General features: G+C 27.9%; 2 protein-coding genes across 2 annotated transcripts; both read right to left on the bottom strand.

Moving 5' to 3' along the window:
* Positions 1 to 4951: 4951 nt before the first annotated feature.
* LOC101495353 (BTB/POZ domain-containing protein At5g41330) lies at positions 4952 to 6589 on the bottom strand. Its single transcript, XM_004503643.4, has one exon. The coding sequence runs from the start codon at positions 6473 to 6475 to the stop codon at positions 5105 to 5107; it is 1371 nt and encodes a 456-aa protein (XP_004503700.1). The 5' UTR covers positions 6476 to 6589; the 3' UTR covers positions 4952 to 5104.
* A 5918-nt stretch (positions 6590 to 12507) lies between these two features.
* LOC101495024 (uncharacterized) lies at positions 12508 to 15069 on the bottom strand. The gene is made up of 2 exons (XM_004503642.4): positions 14864 to 15069; positions 12508 to 14151 (listed from the first exon to the last, which is right to left on the bottom strand). The coding sequence occupies exons 1-2, from the start codon at positions 14972 to 14974 to the stop codon at positions 12874 to 12876; spliced, it is 1389 nt and encodes a 462-aa protein (XP_004503699.1). The 5' UTR covers positions 14975 to 15069; the 3' UTR covers positions 12508 to 12873.
* Between the last annotated feature and the right edge of the window lie 3801 nt (positions 15070 to 18870).

Below are 18870 nucleotides of genomic sequence, written 5' to 3'. Positions count from 1 at the left end.
TCAACGTCTAGTTAATGTAATTAATTTTTTGCCGATAATTGAGTCCGCATAGAATAATTTTCTTTAAAAAAATATTCCAAGTTATTATTCTCTGATTAAATCAAAACTATTGTAATATTTTATAACATATAATACGTTTTTATAAAAATATACATTTTGTTTCGAGTTATTGTTAATTATTATACATTCTACTTTTATTTTATTTTATAAAAAGCAAATACTATGATGCAGAGTATTTCTATATGTTGGTTAAGAACATAATACTGTTAATAAAAAGGAAAAGAAATATCAGCACTTATTAGTATTTTGACTGCAAACTGACTGTATGAGACTAAATTCCGCAATTATTTCTAGTTAATAAATTAAGCTTTTTTATATAAAAAAAAAGGTGGGGGAACATAAACCAACCGAAATTAATATATATATATATATATATATATATATATATATATATATATTACCGAACAAATTTATCCTTAATAATCAGAGGTAAAGAATTCCACCTTATAAATTTCATAAATTTAATAATTAATATAAATTAAATATTAGTAATACATAATTTAAGTTTTTATAATATTATTTTCCTGATTAAAAGGCTATATTAGACAGAAATAATAATTTATAAATAAAACAGATTTTATGAATGCTTTACTACAATGATTTACCTATCGATAATATTTTAAACTATTATTACATATTATATAAGTGTACAACTTTTTAAAAAGGGATAATATAATAATATTAGTTATAACATTTTTTTGCATTAACACACTCAATATATATATTACCGAACAAATTTATCCTTAATAATCAGAGGTAAAGAATTCCACCTTATAAATTTCATAAATTTAATAATTAATATAAATTAAATATTAGTAATACATAATTTAAGTTTTTATAATATTATTTTCCTGATTAAAAGGCTATATTAGACAGAAATAATAATTTATAAATAAAACAGATTTTATGAATGCTTTACTACAATGATTTACCTATCGATAATATTTTAAACTATTATTACATATTATATAAGTGTACAACTTTTTAAAAAGGGATAATATAATAATATTAGTTATAACATTTTTTTGCATTAACACACTCACTTTAATGAGGATATCACATAAAAAAATATTTATAAGTGAGAGAAATCTTCCATATTAATCAATTATGCAGGAGTTTCTAGGATGTTTTTGTATGGCGCATAGCCTTTTTGTTTAAATAAACCTAGTGATACAAAAATTAGTTAATACTCATCTAATCCTCTAATATTTCGATTTTTAAGTAAATTTTAGTTTTCAAAAGTGTATTTTTTACACTATTAAAAGTGTGTTTGAGAGTGAATAAACAAAATGAAAAGGCGTAAATATCAAAGTAATTTCCATTACCGGACAGGAAAATTCTGTTATCCAAGCTCCCATATACAACCCAAGATCTCAAGGGCTGGCTATAGTGGGCTTTTATTTGTCTAAAGTAAACGAAAACAAGCTTGCATTAAGAAGCCACCGGAGACAACCTAGTCTTCACACATCTCATGATGTTGGATTTGTGGGACCAACTTTCCACATTTGCTGGTTATTTTGTATGAAAATAAAGGAATTATGAATTAGAAAATAAGAAACATAAGTGGGAGATAATTTTTTAGGCTTCTTATCACGTTCTTTATCTGCTTAATTACATGTTTAGATTTTAGATTGATTAATTTAAACGTGTAAAATATATTTTTATTGATTAATTCAGATAACAATTGCAAGCTTTTGAAAAAATATGAGAAAAAAAAGAAGTAGATTAGTTTTTACTCGAACATATAGTACTTTTTAAGATTTTTGTTTTTGTTCTAAAGCTTCAATTGTTTTACATGTGTACTTTATTGTAATTACGAAAACTAAAAATATGAGCATTTCTTTATTTATAGAATATGTTAATGATAAAATTTGATACATAATTAGGAAAATAAGATGAATGGACGACACAGAAAATACATATTCATTGTTGTTTTCTAAATTTTAGCTAATGTAGGTGCACATTGAATATATTTGATGTGATAAAAGTTGCTTCTTTTGATGCACATGTTGCTCTGTGAATGAAATCTCTCTACTAAATTGAAGAGGGATAGAGAAAAAAATATTGAAGATGAAAATAATGAGATAGAAGAATAATTGACGAGGGAGAGATGTGAAGAGGGTTTGGTGGATTGAGATGATCTAAACTCATTTATGCTAATCATTTGTAATATAAGAAAATTGTCCTTAGTTAAATTTATCGTTTATGCTAATCAAAAGCAAAACAAAGTAGTTGAAAAATATCATAAAAATGTTCATGTCCAATAAGTTTTTTCTTCAGAAACAAACACTTTATTTTTTTGCAAACAAAGATATCTCTCAAACATAACTGCAAAGACTAATCTCTCAAGTTAGTTAAGATTCATTTAAGAGATCAACCCCTTCTAACATATGTTTTTGTGTGTGTAAATATTGATAAAAATCTAACCTCCAATTAAATAATTAAGAGATTTAAATAACTAATACACAAAGTCAGTGTTGTTAGCAATAACACTTTAATAGAAGGAAAAATAGGTATCAAATACCATATATGCTACCAAGAAAAATATGCATTTCGATTTCATGTAGCATATTCTATTTCAAATAATGATAGAGGAACAAAAGGAATAAAAACAAAGTGAGAGCTCTCAATGCAATCAATACAAAAAACTTCGTAAACACCAAAATATAATGGTAGTTTTTGTTTGAAAAATACTATTACAATGGAAACAATTTATGGAGAACTCTGAGGCCTCTTAAACAACTGAGAGTCAAGAACAAGACCTAATATTAACTTCGTAGTATAAGGGTGAATATATAGTGACCTTTGTCGGCAATGTGTTGTGACCTAGGCTTGGGTGTTTGGAGTGAGTATGAATGAGTGAGATGCCTTTCTTAGAGTCTCATCCTTCTTATATACACTTCAAACTAGGATTTCCTTTGATTTAACAACTTCTTTTGATTTGGATGTTTCCTCTGATTTTGCTTGTAATTTTGATTTTGTTGTTTCCTCTGATTTTTGTGAACCTGCAAGATCTTCATCTAGCTTTGACTATTCACGGTCAAGCTTTTTTATCATCGAACCTAACATGTATTGATTCATCGATAATCAAAGTTTCTTTATTATATACTTTGTAGGTTTTAGACCTTCCCGAATATCCCAAAAAGATATAATTTTGAGATTTTGAATCAAACTTGTCAAATTGTTCTTTGGTGTTTAGAATGTAACAAGTACATCCAAACTGAAGGAAATAAGAAATGTTGAGTTTTATTCATTTCCACAGTTCATAAAGAGTCTTATTTAGAATATGTCTAATAAAAAGTTTATTCTGAATATAACAAACAATATTCACAACTTCTATCAAATAAATGCTTAACATATATGCCACTTTGGCAATAGTTGAGGCATCAAGCTAATAACTTTTAAAAAAATTTCATGGGAGGCAACTTATAAGTAGAGGTAACTTTTATTTTTGCAATCTTATTTTTGTTATTTGAATTTATTTCTTTTTAATTGTGTATAAACGTGCACTATGATGAAATTTTTTTAACAACTTGAAGTTGATCTAAAGCTACCTGTTTGAGATTTTAAAATTTAAACTATATTTCTTTGCTCATATCATTGCTCAATTCGACGAGTTTCACTAATGCATGCATTGTTGATTAATCTTTGGTTGTGGAAGTCTCACTTGTCATTTTTTTAAAATAAATAAATTTTGTAGTGGCATGTTTGATATTATTTTGATAGTTCATACTCTATCTTATTATCATAGTTGTGAGTTTTTGCGCCTAAACACTTTTATTATTTGTTGTGTGATTATCCCGACATGTGTTATCCCTTCAGAGTTTAAACTAATTATAACTTGCACCATTTGTGATTTATGCATACATTGAGACAATTTTGTTTAGTCGTTTGAACTTTTCTAACTATCTTGTGCAAATTTTATCATTTGCTAGCCCATTTTGACTTTAATTCAATGACCTTACTTAGAGTTAGGTAGGAAAACTTTTGTCTCGTCTTGGTAAAGTTCTAAGTTTGAGGTTGTTCATGGGAAAACAACTTTTAAGTTTAAGGTGGTCAAACAAATCAATTTATATTGTTCCTCTAGTTCATAGTTTTATTATTTTTGAGTATATATGCAAATTAGTCATTCAAATTGTAACCTTCAGTCAGATTAATCCTTGAATTTTGAAAATTGACAAATACATGACTGAAATTGTTTAGTAATCAAAATAGTTCAAATTTAAACTTTTGTCGTTAAAGATTATGTTGTGACATGTTAATTGAATATTTGACGTCTTCATGTTGATCTCATATCAATTTCATCACAATTTAGACTAATTTTTGTATGAAATTTAGTCTAATTATACATAATCAATCTATGCACAATTACTAACAAATTCATCTCTAAGATGACAATTTCATCGAAAAATTTGTTATCACATGACATTGATGTAAGATTAACGTGGATAAGTTGCATATTCACTTGCATTGCCACATTAAAATATCTAACCACAAAAATTTGAAGAAATGATTATTTTGATTGATATTTTACAATTAGAGATGCATTTATCAATTTACAAAATTCACGAACTAATTTGACCAAAATTTGGAATTACAAGATCAATTTATCTATTCATTTTTAATTTTTCTCTTTTCCAAACACCCACATAGTTTTATTTCTTTTGGAGATCGAACATTTTATCATAGTTAAACTTAAGAACAAAAATTCTAGCCATAAAATGAAAGGATAAAACTTAGGTGTATTTTTTTTTATGTATTATTCATATGATTTTTAACATGAAACATATTTTTTGTGGTTTTAATAAACTTTGAAAAAATTATTAATTTATAGTTAATTAAGTTAAAAAAAAAGAACATACAAAAAGTACATAAATAAATGCGAAGAGTGTTTTCCAAAACTAACCATCCATACATTGCAAGATGACATTGAAAAAAGATTAAAACAATTCCAAACAACAAAATGTACAAGGTTTTCCCTTTACAAGATATGTAACTTAGTGTACATAAAGATTAAAAATAAAGAATAGGATAACAACTAAAATCAAAGTTCCCTAGAAGAACTCTGCCAAACCTCAACACATTGCATATCTTTTCTAGTCAAGAACATCCTACTCCCTCCAAATGCCAAATTGGTAATCCTAGCACCTCCCATATCTTGCACCCTACCCATCAAATTCTTCTTGAAAATCCTATTATTAGAATTATTAGAAGAAGAATCCATTATAATCTCTGACCAAAGTTCCACATCCCCACCCTTAGTGCAAAACACTTGATTCCCTTGTGTTTCAATTTTGCAACCAAACCCTTCTTTTTTCGCATTCAACAATTTTCTCTTATCACCTAAACAAACCCAAGAACTCTTCTCATAACTCAAATTCCTCAAATCAACATAAAACGCTTCACCAGAATTAACACCAATTTTAAACATACTCGACAACGCATCAGAAACTGCCACGTCAGCAAAACAATCAACTTTCTCTGAGATCTCCCAAACAATGTCACCGGAACGAACGTCCCATAACCTAACGTTACCGGAAACACCGGAAGGACCGCTGTGGGACCCAGACGCCATTAAAAGATTGTAACCTTCAATCCACTGCAATTTCGTCGCCGGAATCGCGGAATCGATGTCGGCGCCGTAGATCTCATTGTGGCCGATTTCGGTAATAGGTCTGAAGCTATGCAAATCGTAAACGATGATGGAATTGGAGTTTCTCCGGGAAGATTCGAAGCTGACGAACATTTGCTCCGGCGAAGATCCGATTGCTTGAACGGTCGAACCTGATTTCGTTACGTTTTCCCAATTTAATGTTTCCTTCACGTGTCCTTTTTCCAGATCGAGAATCTGGAGGCCGGAGAAGTCGTTAGCGCCGGCGGCGGCTAACTCCGGCGATAAAGCAAGAAGAGAATCAACGGCGGTGAAGTGTGTAAGAATGGTAGATTTCCGACGAAGAGACCAATCAAACGTCGTAATCTTGCTACCGTGAGCAACATGAACGGAGCCGTAAGGGGTGGTTGCGACGGCAGAGGGAGAGTCTCTTCCGTTCAAGGGTAACTGAAGAGATTTTTGAAGATTAAAAGGTTCCAATTGAGAGAAAGAATTGATTAAAAGATTTTCGATGCCGTAAAATTTGGATTCAATAATAAGGTCTTGAAGATCGAAGGATTTGGCTTTGGAAGGAAGGTTACCGGTACGGAGGAGAGAGAGGAGGAGAGAGAAAAGTTCAGGGTCTCGGTCAACGAAAGGTGTGTAAGGTGAAGCAGCTTGAGCGATTCTTGAGAAGAAGGTTTTTGGACCTGAAGAGGTTAATGTTTGTTTTGTGGTTTGAAACATTTGTCCACCAACGTCGATGGTGACTATGTTTGAATCTGGTCTTGGTTGGGAATCAGTAGAACCTACAAAGGGTGGCATTTTGTTGTTTTGGTGTGAAATTGTTGTGATTCAGATGAATGGAAAAGGAGTGGGAGGGGTTGTTGGTTATATATATGAAATTGAAAGGTGAGGTAGTTACTTTGTATGGAGGGTGAAAATCTAGAAGGTCCAATAATAAATAAATAAATAGTCTGTAATTTGGTCAATGTAAGCGTTGGGTCTAGTCTAGTGTTGTGAGCCTCTTCCTCATTCACAACGTGATAAATTCCTATTCCATCTTTCTTTGCCAAATTATAGTGGCCGCCCAAATTTGACTATCTCTAAATTTTTTACTATTATTATTTATCTGACGTAGCAGCCTCTTTCACAACTTTATAATATTCCTAAAATACAAGAATAGTCACACCAATGCGGCTCGGTATCCTTCACTTCTTTCAACTTTCAAAGTCAAATTTGGTGCCAACTTTTTTTTTGTGTGACTGACTTCTCATTACTTTTTTTCCTCCTAGAAATGACTTTTCACTGTCATTCCTATTGGATGGAAAGGTAATAACAAACAGTTTTACCTCAATTATTAAATTAAATATTTTTACTTTAATTTAGAACTCTGTAATTTTATTTGTAAATTTTAAAGTAATATTTATCATTCCATCTATCAATAAAAATTAAATTTTTTATTTTATACAAACTCAACGTAAACGAATCTTAATTTATCAAAAAAATATTGTATACTTGATCTTTTGAAAACCTATTACAATTCTTCTTTCCATTTTAATTATAAATAAAAATGCCTATTTTTAAAAGATATTAGACAGTATTTTCTTCACCTAGAAAGAGTAATTTAGTACAATTAAGTTTTGTTTTCATTTAAAAAATAAGAAATATAATTACTTATTTATCACTATTAATTATAAGGGATACTCCAACTATTTTACAAGTTAGTCAAAAGAGTCAACACAAAGCTAATGAGTTAATACATCAGACCGAAAAAGAAAAGTTGAGTCGATCTATTTTGTTAGCAACAATCCAACACCATGATACAAATTTCATGAGACAAAGTACCTCAACGTAATTTACTACTGCACTGTCGAATATGATCTTATTACGATGTAACCAGAGACACCACAATGAAGTCAACCAAATTACCTTAATCTTTAAATTTTTTCTTCCTATATAATGCACCAAATTGCGGTTTTTTTTTCAATACTCCTTTTTTTTTAAAAAAAATTACCAACTTATTTCCTTTTTAAAATTATATACTAATATACCATTTTTTTTCCCTCCTTACCTTTACAAATGGCAAGCTTCCTTTGCAAATGCAATTTCCTTAAGCCATTTTTTAAATTAAATTACATATAATCATAAAAAGTGAGAAAAAAATAAAAAAAAGTTAAATTTTTTTAACTTTTCATGTACGGCGATATAGTCCAAATTTATCTTTTCCACTTTCCAGTATAAAAAGTGTATTATAAGTTAAAAATCTCACCGAAAGTAAATAAGGATATACACCTAAATTTTGTTCATTTTTTATTTGAATTGTCAAAATTAAACGACTTGATCTATTTTTTATTTTGTATAATTAATTCCAAATCCAATATTCAATTGAATAAAGTTATGGAGGACAAAAATCACTACTATCTCATATTCCCACGTTTTTGTAACAGCTAATTTGTGGTAAGTTGAATAATTCACATGTTTAAATATTTGTAGTATGGGAAATGGCTAAAATAGCTTTAACGAATGTGCTATTTATATACACACAACCATCCAACGAATATATCCTAACACAGGTGTATTGATGATATGCTTATTTTTTAATGGAGTATGATACTCTGGCATGACCGCTGAAATGAATTATTGACTACCGAACTAATAGTTTAATAAATTTAAATACAAAATGTAATGGTCAAGCACTCAAGCTCAAGCATGCACATATATATTTATTATATACATTTCACAACCTTATTTTAGAAAGGAAGATGTTTTTCCAGTCCCTAAAATTATCGGAATTTTATCATATCTCAAAATTTAATTGTGCAAATCTCCAATTCGATAATGAAAAATGGGATTGTTGATATTACAGAGAATTCTAACCCAATAATATTTTTTTAGTTTTATATTTTAAATAAATATAAAGAATGGACCCACAACCATCTTTTGGAAATTGGAATGGAGGAGATACGGGAAGTTGGTTGTCCTGGGCTTGAAGTTGTTGATATTGTGATCCCAAGTGAGGTGAGCGATGTGGTTGGCATAGTATGTATGTTTTGGGGCCTTTTCTGTTACTTTTTTGTGTGAATACAAGTCAATTTCACAAGTTCTTACTAATTATTTATTACAGCCCACATATTTAAGAGGTTAAAAATTTTATAGTTATTAAGACCTAAAAAAAGAAAATTTTAAGGTAAAAAATTCATAAAATTTTGTGAATAAAATAAAGTTTATGAACCCACTTTTTCAAACAAAAAAAAAAGTTGACAAAAAGCTTTTGATTTATTTTTTAAATAAAATTTTTCTGATAAAAAATGATTTACAAACTTTTTATTTTTTTCTCAAAAAATTTTTTATTATGATTTTTTAAAATATTTTTCAAGAAAAATATTATTTTGATTTTTGTCATAATTTTTCAACAAGAAAATGATTTCAATTTTTTTAGAGATTTTTTCGAGAAAAATAAATTTTGATTTTTTTTAAAAATATAGATTAATAAAACATTGGACCCATGAAGGCCCACAAAAAATAATGAAATAATGTATCAATGTCTTAAAAAATTATTTTAATAAGAGACCTAATATTAAAAGATTTAATACATAATTTTTTAAAATAAACTTTGAGGCTTAATTGACAACTCTACTTATGAGGCATACCAGTCCAATCGATAGAAACCTCAAAACCAAGCTCCTCACTATGTCAACTATACCTTATTTTCCCATCATTGTATTACCACATATATACAACACAACTATATCTTAGTCTTAGTATATAATAGTAATCTAAATACATATTTAATTTTTTAACAATTATTTTAATAATTCGATGATTAATTTGATTTTTGCTAAGTCAATAATCAAAATGACGATGATTATACTTTCAAGAATAAAATGTTGGTTTACCCTAAAAAAAACTTATAAGAAACTATGGAAAAAATTTAAAGTTTAATAATTTGGTTAAATGTAAGGGTGAACCATGTCGGTTTGGTTTGGTTTTTTTTTTTTTTTTTTTGATATCTAAATATTATATTAAAAATGTATTCAAAACCAAGCATTTAACTTTTGTATGCTCCTTTTTTTAAGACCTTTATATGATTATGGTTTAAAAAAGGCGTCCTTAATAATTTTTCTTTGGCACAAATATCATAACTCCATAGCTGTATGCTAATATAATTCGCATTTTTTTTTTTTTTTTTTTTGCGAAAAATGAATCCAAACCAATGAAATTAACACGGTTAGTTCGGTTCGATTTTACATGTTTTTTATAACTAAATCTAAACTAAACTAAATCGATGATATATACTTTGGTTTGATTCAGGTGATTGGATTTCAAAAATAACAAAATGATAAACATTTCCATATTTTGGTAGAATAAAAAAAGAATTTACAAGTGCAACAACCATTTTAATTTCTTCCTCTCAAATAAAATTTGGAATAACTACAAATTCATGATTTAATCTTCTAAAAGATTAAAACAAAATATCAGTAGCATTACATAATTTGATTATGGAATTTGATCATTGTGTTGCAATTGGTTTCATAATTGAAACTAGAGTGCAAGCAATTGCAACATTCTCACTTTGTGAACTACTTCCTATGTAACTTCTACTTCTACTTTCACTTGCCATTTGCTCAACTTAAAATTATCTAAAAACTCAAAACAACATTTTACTTTAATGAATGTAATAGATTTGTATTTTTTTATTCTAAAGAGTTTAGTATGTAACTTCCACTTCCACTTGTTTAATTGAAAATTACCTAAAAATCCAAAACAACATCTTAGATTAGTGAATATAATATAACTGCATTTTTTTGTTCTAAATAGTTTAATGGTAAAACTAACACACACTAAAATGTGGAGACAACAATCAAAATAGAAAAAGGAAACAATAATCAAAATAGACAACAATCAAGAGCAATATAAAGAAGCTTATGGCGGCGAAGAGAGAAATAGAGAGCGAGGTAAAAGGCAACGAGGTGGGTGACACAATTTCAACAAGTGGATTGTGGATAGCGATGTGAGAATTGAGGAGGATGATATGATAGTGTTGATACTAGTGAGCGTGAGTGAATGAAGATATCACTAGAATTTGAAATTTGGCTTAATGAGTGATGAGTCTGATTATTGCATAAAAAAAATTGTCTTATTGAACTAGATTTTTACGTAAAAAAATAAATATATAAAAAAAAATATGAATAGTGTTGGTTTGGTTTGGTTTTTATTGATTTTTAAAACTAAAATCCAATACCCGAACTAATAGTTGTTGGTTTACATTAGTTTGGTTTGATTTTTTACCCGAACCAAAATCAACGGATAATTTTTAAATTGATTTGGTTTGGATGTTTGAGTTGATTGAATTTATTTTATCCATTTACACTTCCTAGTTAAGTGTGTGATTTACGAGAAAACATTATGAGATTGTTTAGTTGCTTATCTCAATATAACATTAATGTAGAGACCAATTTTATGGACAATAAAAATAAATGGATCAAAATTGTAATTAAACATAGAAAAAAATTAAAATATTATTTACATTGTCCCATAATGATTGAGTCATTTGATGATTTTACACATATTAAAAAGAATTATATGTATAAATAAAAGAGAAAGAATACTTCTTGGACGATAAAATATCTCCTCCTCGTCTTCTCATCTTCTCCTATGTATAAATAAAAGAGAGAGATAATAGTTCTTTATTTAATAGTACTTCTTCTTGAGTCCGCTTGGAATATTTATCCTAAAAAAAAATAAAGATATTATTCTCTCATTGAATTAAAACTAATGTAATATTTTATAATCTATATATTTTTTTATAAAAAAAAATACATTTATTTCAAGTTATTATTAATTATTATACATTCTATTACTATTTTTATATAAAAAGCCATTATGATGCAAAGTTTTTCTATATGTTGGTTAAGAATATATTATTATTAAGAAAAAGGAAGAGAAAAGGTGGGTTATGTCCACATATGTAACGAAATGGATAATTTTTTTAATGAAAAATAGTGCAAATGTATCCATGGGTGTAGAACTTCTTGTTCCTCTAAGGGGCTTAGGCTTATCTAGAACTGTTTTTAATTCTTTAGTTTGAGTTTGGATGATTTGAATCCAAATTTTTCTTGATCTTTGTTGATTATCTATATTTTATTTTATTTTTTGTTTTCATTTTTTTTTCATTCGATCTAAAGTTTATATCACATAGATTATAAAGTTTTATACATATTTAAAATATTTTGATATGTTATTGAAATTCATAAAGATTGTTTTTAATAAAAATACATAAAACGTTAATTTTGATATATTTTATTAATATATCAAACGATTTTATATTTATGCAAAATTTTATATACATGATCTTTATTATATAAATTTTGGATCCAACGGAACAAAATTGAAAGAAAAAACAAGTCAAATTAAAATAAATAAAAAAGATTAACAGAAATTTAGATTAAGAGAATCCAAACTCTTTTAACATTGGATTCAAATTAATACTTTAAAGTAAAGTAAAATTGATATTTTGGAATAGGATAGGATGTGGACCAATTGCAGAGCAGTTGAATTCCAATTTCTCATACAATATTCACTATCAATTAATAAACCCTAAATGTGTGCAACCAATGTATTTATTTATCATAAAACAATCATTATCTTTAAAAAAAATTATTGAATTTGAATTTGCGTTCTTAACATATCAAATATGTAGAACATATCAAATATATGTCTGCAACTATCATATGAAATGTACATACAAGACATCAATTCATGTATTTAATTACCATTGTTAGTTAACCTATATTCTCAAATTTAACTAAATGTGAATTTTAAAGCACTAAAATTTGGAAAGTGTATTTGCAAAGTTTTGTAGCATTCCGACAATATCTCAATTTATTTAGTCTATTACAAAAACTACATATAAAATTACGAGAAAGGTAGAGTACAATTACAAACACTAAAATATGTACATACATCTATTTCTAACCCAAACTTGGTAAGAACTACAAAACACAAATTATGCAACCTCACTATTGCTTTAAGGGCTATTGTGTTCAAAAAACAAACCCCATATCATCACATCACTGTGTTAGAATTCCCAATCTTTAATTCACCACAATTTCAATTTAGTATGTGTTGCTAAATTAGTAGCAGCACAGCACAAAATTCAAAACCAGTGTCAAATTGTGTGAACAAAAAGCCACTTAATATATATGTTAATTCTTTACTTGCTAGCTAACACCAGGTTGAATAATTGGAAAGAAAGACCAATCTTTTGAGGCCTCTCTCTCTTTCCATGCAACTTTCTCATTAGCCCACCAATCAGCAACTATATTTGGTGCTTGAGAATAATCTCCACCATCTGCATTATCAAAGTTGAATTCTTTAGTTGAAGAAGAACAAAGGGTTATCGACCGATGATCCTTTTCATCAACTGTTTGCTTTGGTGCGTCAATTAGAGTTTCTGTAACAACTTGTTTCTCATCACATTGACTCTCTCTTGAATTCTCTTCTTTGTTTGTTGTTGTTGTTGCTGTGTCGACTTTAGATTTCGACAGAGCTTTAGTCCATGTTGATACTGTTGGCTTGTTTTCGACAGACGATGACAATGTGTCCTTTTGGGCCGATAATTCAAATGAGACTCGATGATTTATGCTGATCTCGTTTTGGCGATATTTGCTTGGACAAGAGGAAATTTTGATATCAGAAACCCAATGATGATTTGGAAGAAAGCCAGGTTGAGTAGTGGACTTTACAGTATCTGGTGTTATAGACCCGGAACTTTGATCCGACTTGTGTTTTTCGTAAGTCGAGAGTTTATCCAATTTAAGAAACTTAGCAGTGTCAGCTGTTTGAAAATCAAGGATATGAGAGCCACCAGTAGTAGTAGTAGTGAATTCATCAGGCAAAGGAGATGAGGTGCCAGAGGCTGAGATCGCTGATCTTGGTGATATCAGTTGACCAACCGGGCTTCCAGGATGAAACTGATAGTTTTGGAAGTCATAGTGAGATATTTGTAGCCTCTTGTAAGTCTCAGAATTTCTATTGTTGGAGTCGAATAGTTGAGCGAATGGAACCTCGGGCGATGAAGGCGTAGTCAAGTGGACAGACTCAGGTGGTGGAGTGAAAGGAGCAGTTGATGAAGCCGAGAAAACAGGCGGCGAGACTAATTGTGTTTCGTGGGCGTAAGGACCAATGGCAAACATTGAAGCAGGGCCACCAGGAGAGTACATGCTTGCAGACACAGAAGTTATCGATACAAAACCAACAGGTGATTGTGCAGTTGAAGGAGGTTCGGATTGAAAGAAAGACGCTGGAGACGAAGGAGGAGCAATGAAGGGAAGTGTTATACTAGGTGGTGCTTGAGCTGTTGAATTAACAGCTATAGCAGATGCATCTGCTCCAGAAGTTGTTGTTTCTGGAACAAGAACAGCGTGTCCGATTCGCTTTCGATTCTTTTGATGTCCGAAACACCCGGATATGTTCAACCAGCTTCCCCATTTTTTCTTCTGCAAGCACACATAGATGAGTTAATTTTCAGTCATAGAACACAATGTTATGTAAGTGACATTTACTCATAGATGTATTGTATTATACACAAAATGAAATTAACTATGACCTTCATTTTATTTTTGATAGACACAAGTTTGAGTAAAAAAATAAACAATAGTTACTCCTACAAAATCCACTCTTGCAAGAGTTTCCAAAGTGAAATAAGGAATCAATTAATTGTCACACATGGCAGGAATTTATAGTCATAAGATAAAAATCACTTTATGCAATCTTCCACTTAGTTTTAACATAAAGTGAGAATTCAATTAGTATAAAAATAATAATGAGAAAAGCCCAATAAATTGACAATTTCCTTTATTAATTTCACTAATTAAACTCCATCTTGCAGTGACTCTGCCTCTACAGAGACGATTTATATATTATTTTTTTCACAAAAGTATTGTATTACTAGTAAAAGAACATGGAAAATGACCAAAAGAGTAAGCAATTAAAAATCCTAACATGATTTAATTATTATTATTATTGATGAATTTATGATATCTTGAAGATGAAAAGTTAGGTCCTTTATTTGTCAATGATGTTACCGCACACATAGAAGGAAAAGGGGAAAAGAAAACGTTGAATCAAAAAAAGAAAAAGATCTGGAAAAGAGATCAATTATAGAAACCCAGAGAACCAAAAAGGCTAAAAGTGTATAACATATGATACCTGGTTATGAGGTTGAGAAAGGCGATTCTGGGAAGAAGCAATAGCAAAAGCAGCAGCGTTTATAGTATGAAAAGTGTTGTTGGCATCTCTTCCGTGAACATCATTATTCATCTTGGAGCGATGAGCATAGAAAAAGAAAAAATGTAAAGAAGTGAAATGTGAGTTATATGGAAAGGAGATTCGCTGGCGTGTAAAATGTGTCGTGTTTGAGAGTATAAGGCAACGTTGTGAGTTAAGGTCAAACACGGCAATGACTTTGCTACTCGTGTGATTTAACAAAGACTTTGCCCACTTTCATTATTATTAATGTAATTATCATTTCATCATCTTAACAATCTCCTCTATTTACCCAACTAACCTTACACTGTTACTAAAATATTATGGAATTCATTTTTCTTTTTTAATTTCACACTCGGATTATTCTACTTTTTTTTTAAATAAAAAAAATATAATTATATAATTTAAATAATATAATATATGATACGATGATATAAAATAATTAACGCATAAAATTGTAATAAATTTTTTAAAAAATTTAATTTTCCATTCCAATTTTATTTATTTTGATGATTTAATTAATTAAATATAAATAGTTAATACATCTAAATAATTTTATATCATATAATTTTATATTTAAAATATATCAAATTATTATTTTTTAATTAAAAAATATAAAAGAGAAACTAAAATTGTTAATTTATAAAATAGAATAATCAATTCTATAAACTAAAACTGTAATGCAACTTAAAATATAAATTAAAAAAATTAAAAAAAAATTAATATATTTAATCTAAATATATTAACTTTCAACTATTATTTTTATTTATATATTTTATTTCAAATGGAGTACTATTATTTATCAATTTTTCACTATTAGTTTTCGAAATAATCAGTATATAATTAGGAAATAATATGGTAAAGTATCCAATTCTCTTATCTAATGTAAAAATATTTTACTGAACATGGTATATTGACTAGTATGAGAACATGACATAGTAATTTTTTTTTTGTCATATAATAGAACACGGCATGTTGACTAGTACGAGAAAGTATGTTAATCCTTGATGAATTGATTAAGGTATTAATATGTTTACTTATTACTTCTAATCTAGTTTTATAAATAAAATAAAAATATAGTCTGCTTTTAATTTGCAAATGATAGTCTTTAGTATCAATTTATTTGGTACATTCGAACCATCTTAAAATTTATGTCTTTTGACTTTGATTTTTGAGAGTTTGTTCGATATCTATATATTAGATCATTGAACCGAATTATAGAGGTAGTTCATCGAATAGGCTTATAAAGATCTACCTTGAATTATCTTGAGGGATAAGACCATGGCGTACATCCGATTCTATTGGGTACTATTCAAACAATAACATATACACGAATATTTAATAGAGACCACACGCACTCAAATTAGAGTTATGATTGAGACAAATGCTAGAAGCTCAATCCTAATTATAGGATCACTATATAAGCTAAAGGGCGAAAGAATGTGATAGATAATTTTACTCCATTATTTTAAATACTAGGTTAAGTTTAACTTAAATTTTCTAAATTTTAAATATTTTGGTGACCTAAATCTTGTGTTCTTTCATATAATAGATAATATATTACAAAATTAGTAAGAGGTTTGGCACAAATATTCGGTGTATAATACATGGAAATATTATAAAATTTTAAATTATTAAATTAATTTTTCACTTATAAAAAAAAAGTAAACTGACTAGTCTTATTTACTAATAGAATTTGACTTTCAATAATAAAACTCTTAACTAATTTTAACCATTCGTTTCTATAATATCCAATGATATATCATATTGAAGTCACAATCTTCACTTGCACCCCTTCAACTTTTTAAATTTACTCTTATAATTCTTTTTTTCCTTTTTTGTTACCCCATGACATTTAAGTGTTGTACCATAAAGTTCAATATGTATGATTTTAATTTGAAAATCAAAATAATATTTCACTAAATAGCTTTTTGTTGGAATCTAATTTTGTTTAACAAGGTACTCAAAGGTAAATTTGTCATTGAGCTAATTGATTCAACATGTTTATTTCTATGAATAGTATTATATATAAATAAAAACTTGTAAATATAATGTAAAATTTATAAATTTATATTGAATTTATAAATATATAAAGAATTCATATTGAAAAAATGGTTAACAAAATCCATTTTTTATTAAATATTTTAAATATATTAAAATTTATAATTCTAATATATATCATAAAAAAGTTATATTTTTATCTTTGTATTATTATAATTTTAAAATAATTTACACTCGCTGGTTCAATATGTTTGATCCTCCACTGGTACCACTATTTTTTTTTTACCAGATGTATATTTAAGACAAATTAAATTTATAATCTTTATGGCTAGATGTGGTATTATTTTTTGCCTTACTATTATCTGTTTACCTTTCTATTTTCCAAACAAATATAATTATTGTTGTGTATAGAATCTCGACCATTTAAGTCAATTTTGCCAGTCCATTTGGTTGAATTTTATTATTAAAATTTATACATAGTGCATGCCAAACGGGCTTTTCAACTATGTTTTGACTTCACAATCCAATGGCCATATATAGAGTTATATATAAACTGATTGATTTGGGCAGATATTTACTCGTATTTAGTGTGCTACAGGCACTTACAACCAAATCCATAAATTAAACTAATGTGAAAAATAAAAATCTATAAATTATGCTGTACTTGCAAATACCAACACGTATCCTCTTATATATTTTATGTAAATCATTTAGCAATGTCATAATATTTTATGATTTTTTTTAAAATATTCCAAATTGTACGCACACATTTTTTTTCTTCAATTTTCTATTAGTTTATTTATTATTAATATTAAATATAAAGATTTATTAAGATTTGGATTTGAATTTGAATTCAATTTATTCTACTAAATTCAATTCAAATTTGAATTTGTCACTATATGCGAATTTAACTTATTCTAAAATCAACTTCATTTAATAATTGCAAGCTCGATATTTAACATATATAAATATCTATTTTTTATCTTGTAAAATATGTATATTTTTGTATAGATGATATGCTAGATAGCACACATAGTTGTAAAAAAAAAATAACATTATTGATATTTTAAAACATAAAAGATCAAATTATCACTTAAAATTAAAATAAATGACCAAATCAGAAAGAAAAAGAAAATAATAAATAACTAAAACGTTAACTGAAATTAAGTTAAGGAACCACAAGTGTTATTTAGTCTAGATGATATATATATATATAATTATCTAAAAACATCACGATACTCATGTTGATTTCTTGGAGAAACAATATATGAAAAAATATACAGCCAAATAATCTATACAAAACTTAAATTGAAACATTAAATAAGTTATGACTCGTTTGGAGGGATTTTGAGATATATGTTTTTAAATTTTAAAAATTTAAAATCAATTTTAATTTTGAATTTTGAATTTTAATTTTTTATTTTCAATTTTAATTTAAGTTATACATTTCAATTGTGAGCTAATTTTTTATTTTATTTGAATTGAACTACTACTAATAGTGTCAAATTATAAATTCACTAAATATAAAATATATTGATATATAAAAATAATTTTAAAAAATAAATAATTATATATTATTTTATTATTTTAAAATAATTCAAAAATTATAAATATAACTTTAGTAATAATGTTTGAAAATGGTAATTATTGAGTGTGACTAGTGTAGTCATAGTTAGTAGTCAAAAGTGCATTAATCAAAAGAAGTAATCAACAATCACAGGTGGTGGACAATGCTAAAAAATAGTTTGTCGGAGGTGCGTGGTCAATAGTGGCAATATCCGAAAATGGTGGTGGGAGATGGACGGAGATGATGGTCAATGGTGGTGGTAGTGAAGCTGGGAGGTGGGCTTTGGTGGTGGTCAGAGGTGGGTGGTTGATGGTGGTAGTAACGCTAGTTGGAGGTGGTGGTAGTAATTGAAGGTGGAGTGACCATGTGATGGTAGTGATAG

Source organism: Cicer arietinum, chromosome 6, assembly GCF_000331145.2.
Source record: "Cicer arietinum cultivar CDC Frontier isolate Library 1 chromosome 6, Cicar.CDCFrontier_v2.0, whole genome shotgun sequence".
NCBI lineage: Eukaryota > Viridiplantae > Streptophyta > Magnoliopsida > Fabales > Fabaceae > Cicer > Cicer arietinum.
This window is presented reverse-complemented; position numbering and strand designations above follow the sequence as displayed.

What these genes read in the sequence shown, in the direction of transcription:
- LOC101495353 (XM_004503643.4), bottom strand. Translation starts at nt 6,475, where the DNA reads ATGCCACCCTTTGTAGGTTCTACTGATTCCCAACCAAGACCAGATTCA.
- LOC101495024 (XM_004503642.4), bottom strand. Translation starts at nt 14,974, where the DNA reads ATGAATAATGATGTTCACGGAAGAGATGCCAACAACACTTTTCATACT. An exon ending in TTTCTCAACCTCATAACCAG is followed by an intron (nt 14,152 to 14,863) that starts GTATCATATGTT and finishes GTGTGCTTGCAG; the next exon opens with AAGAAAAAATGGGGAAGCTG.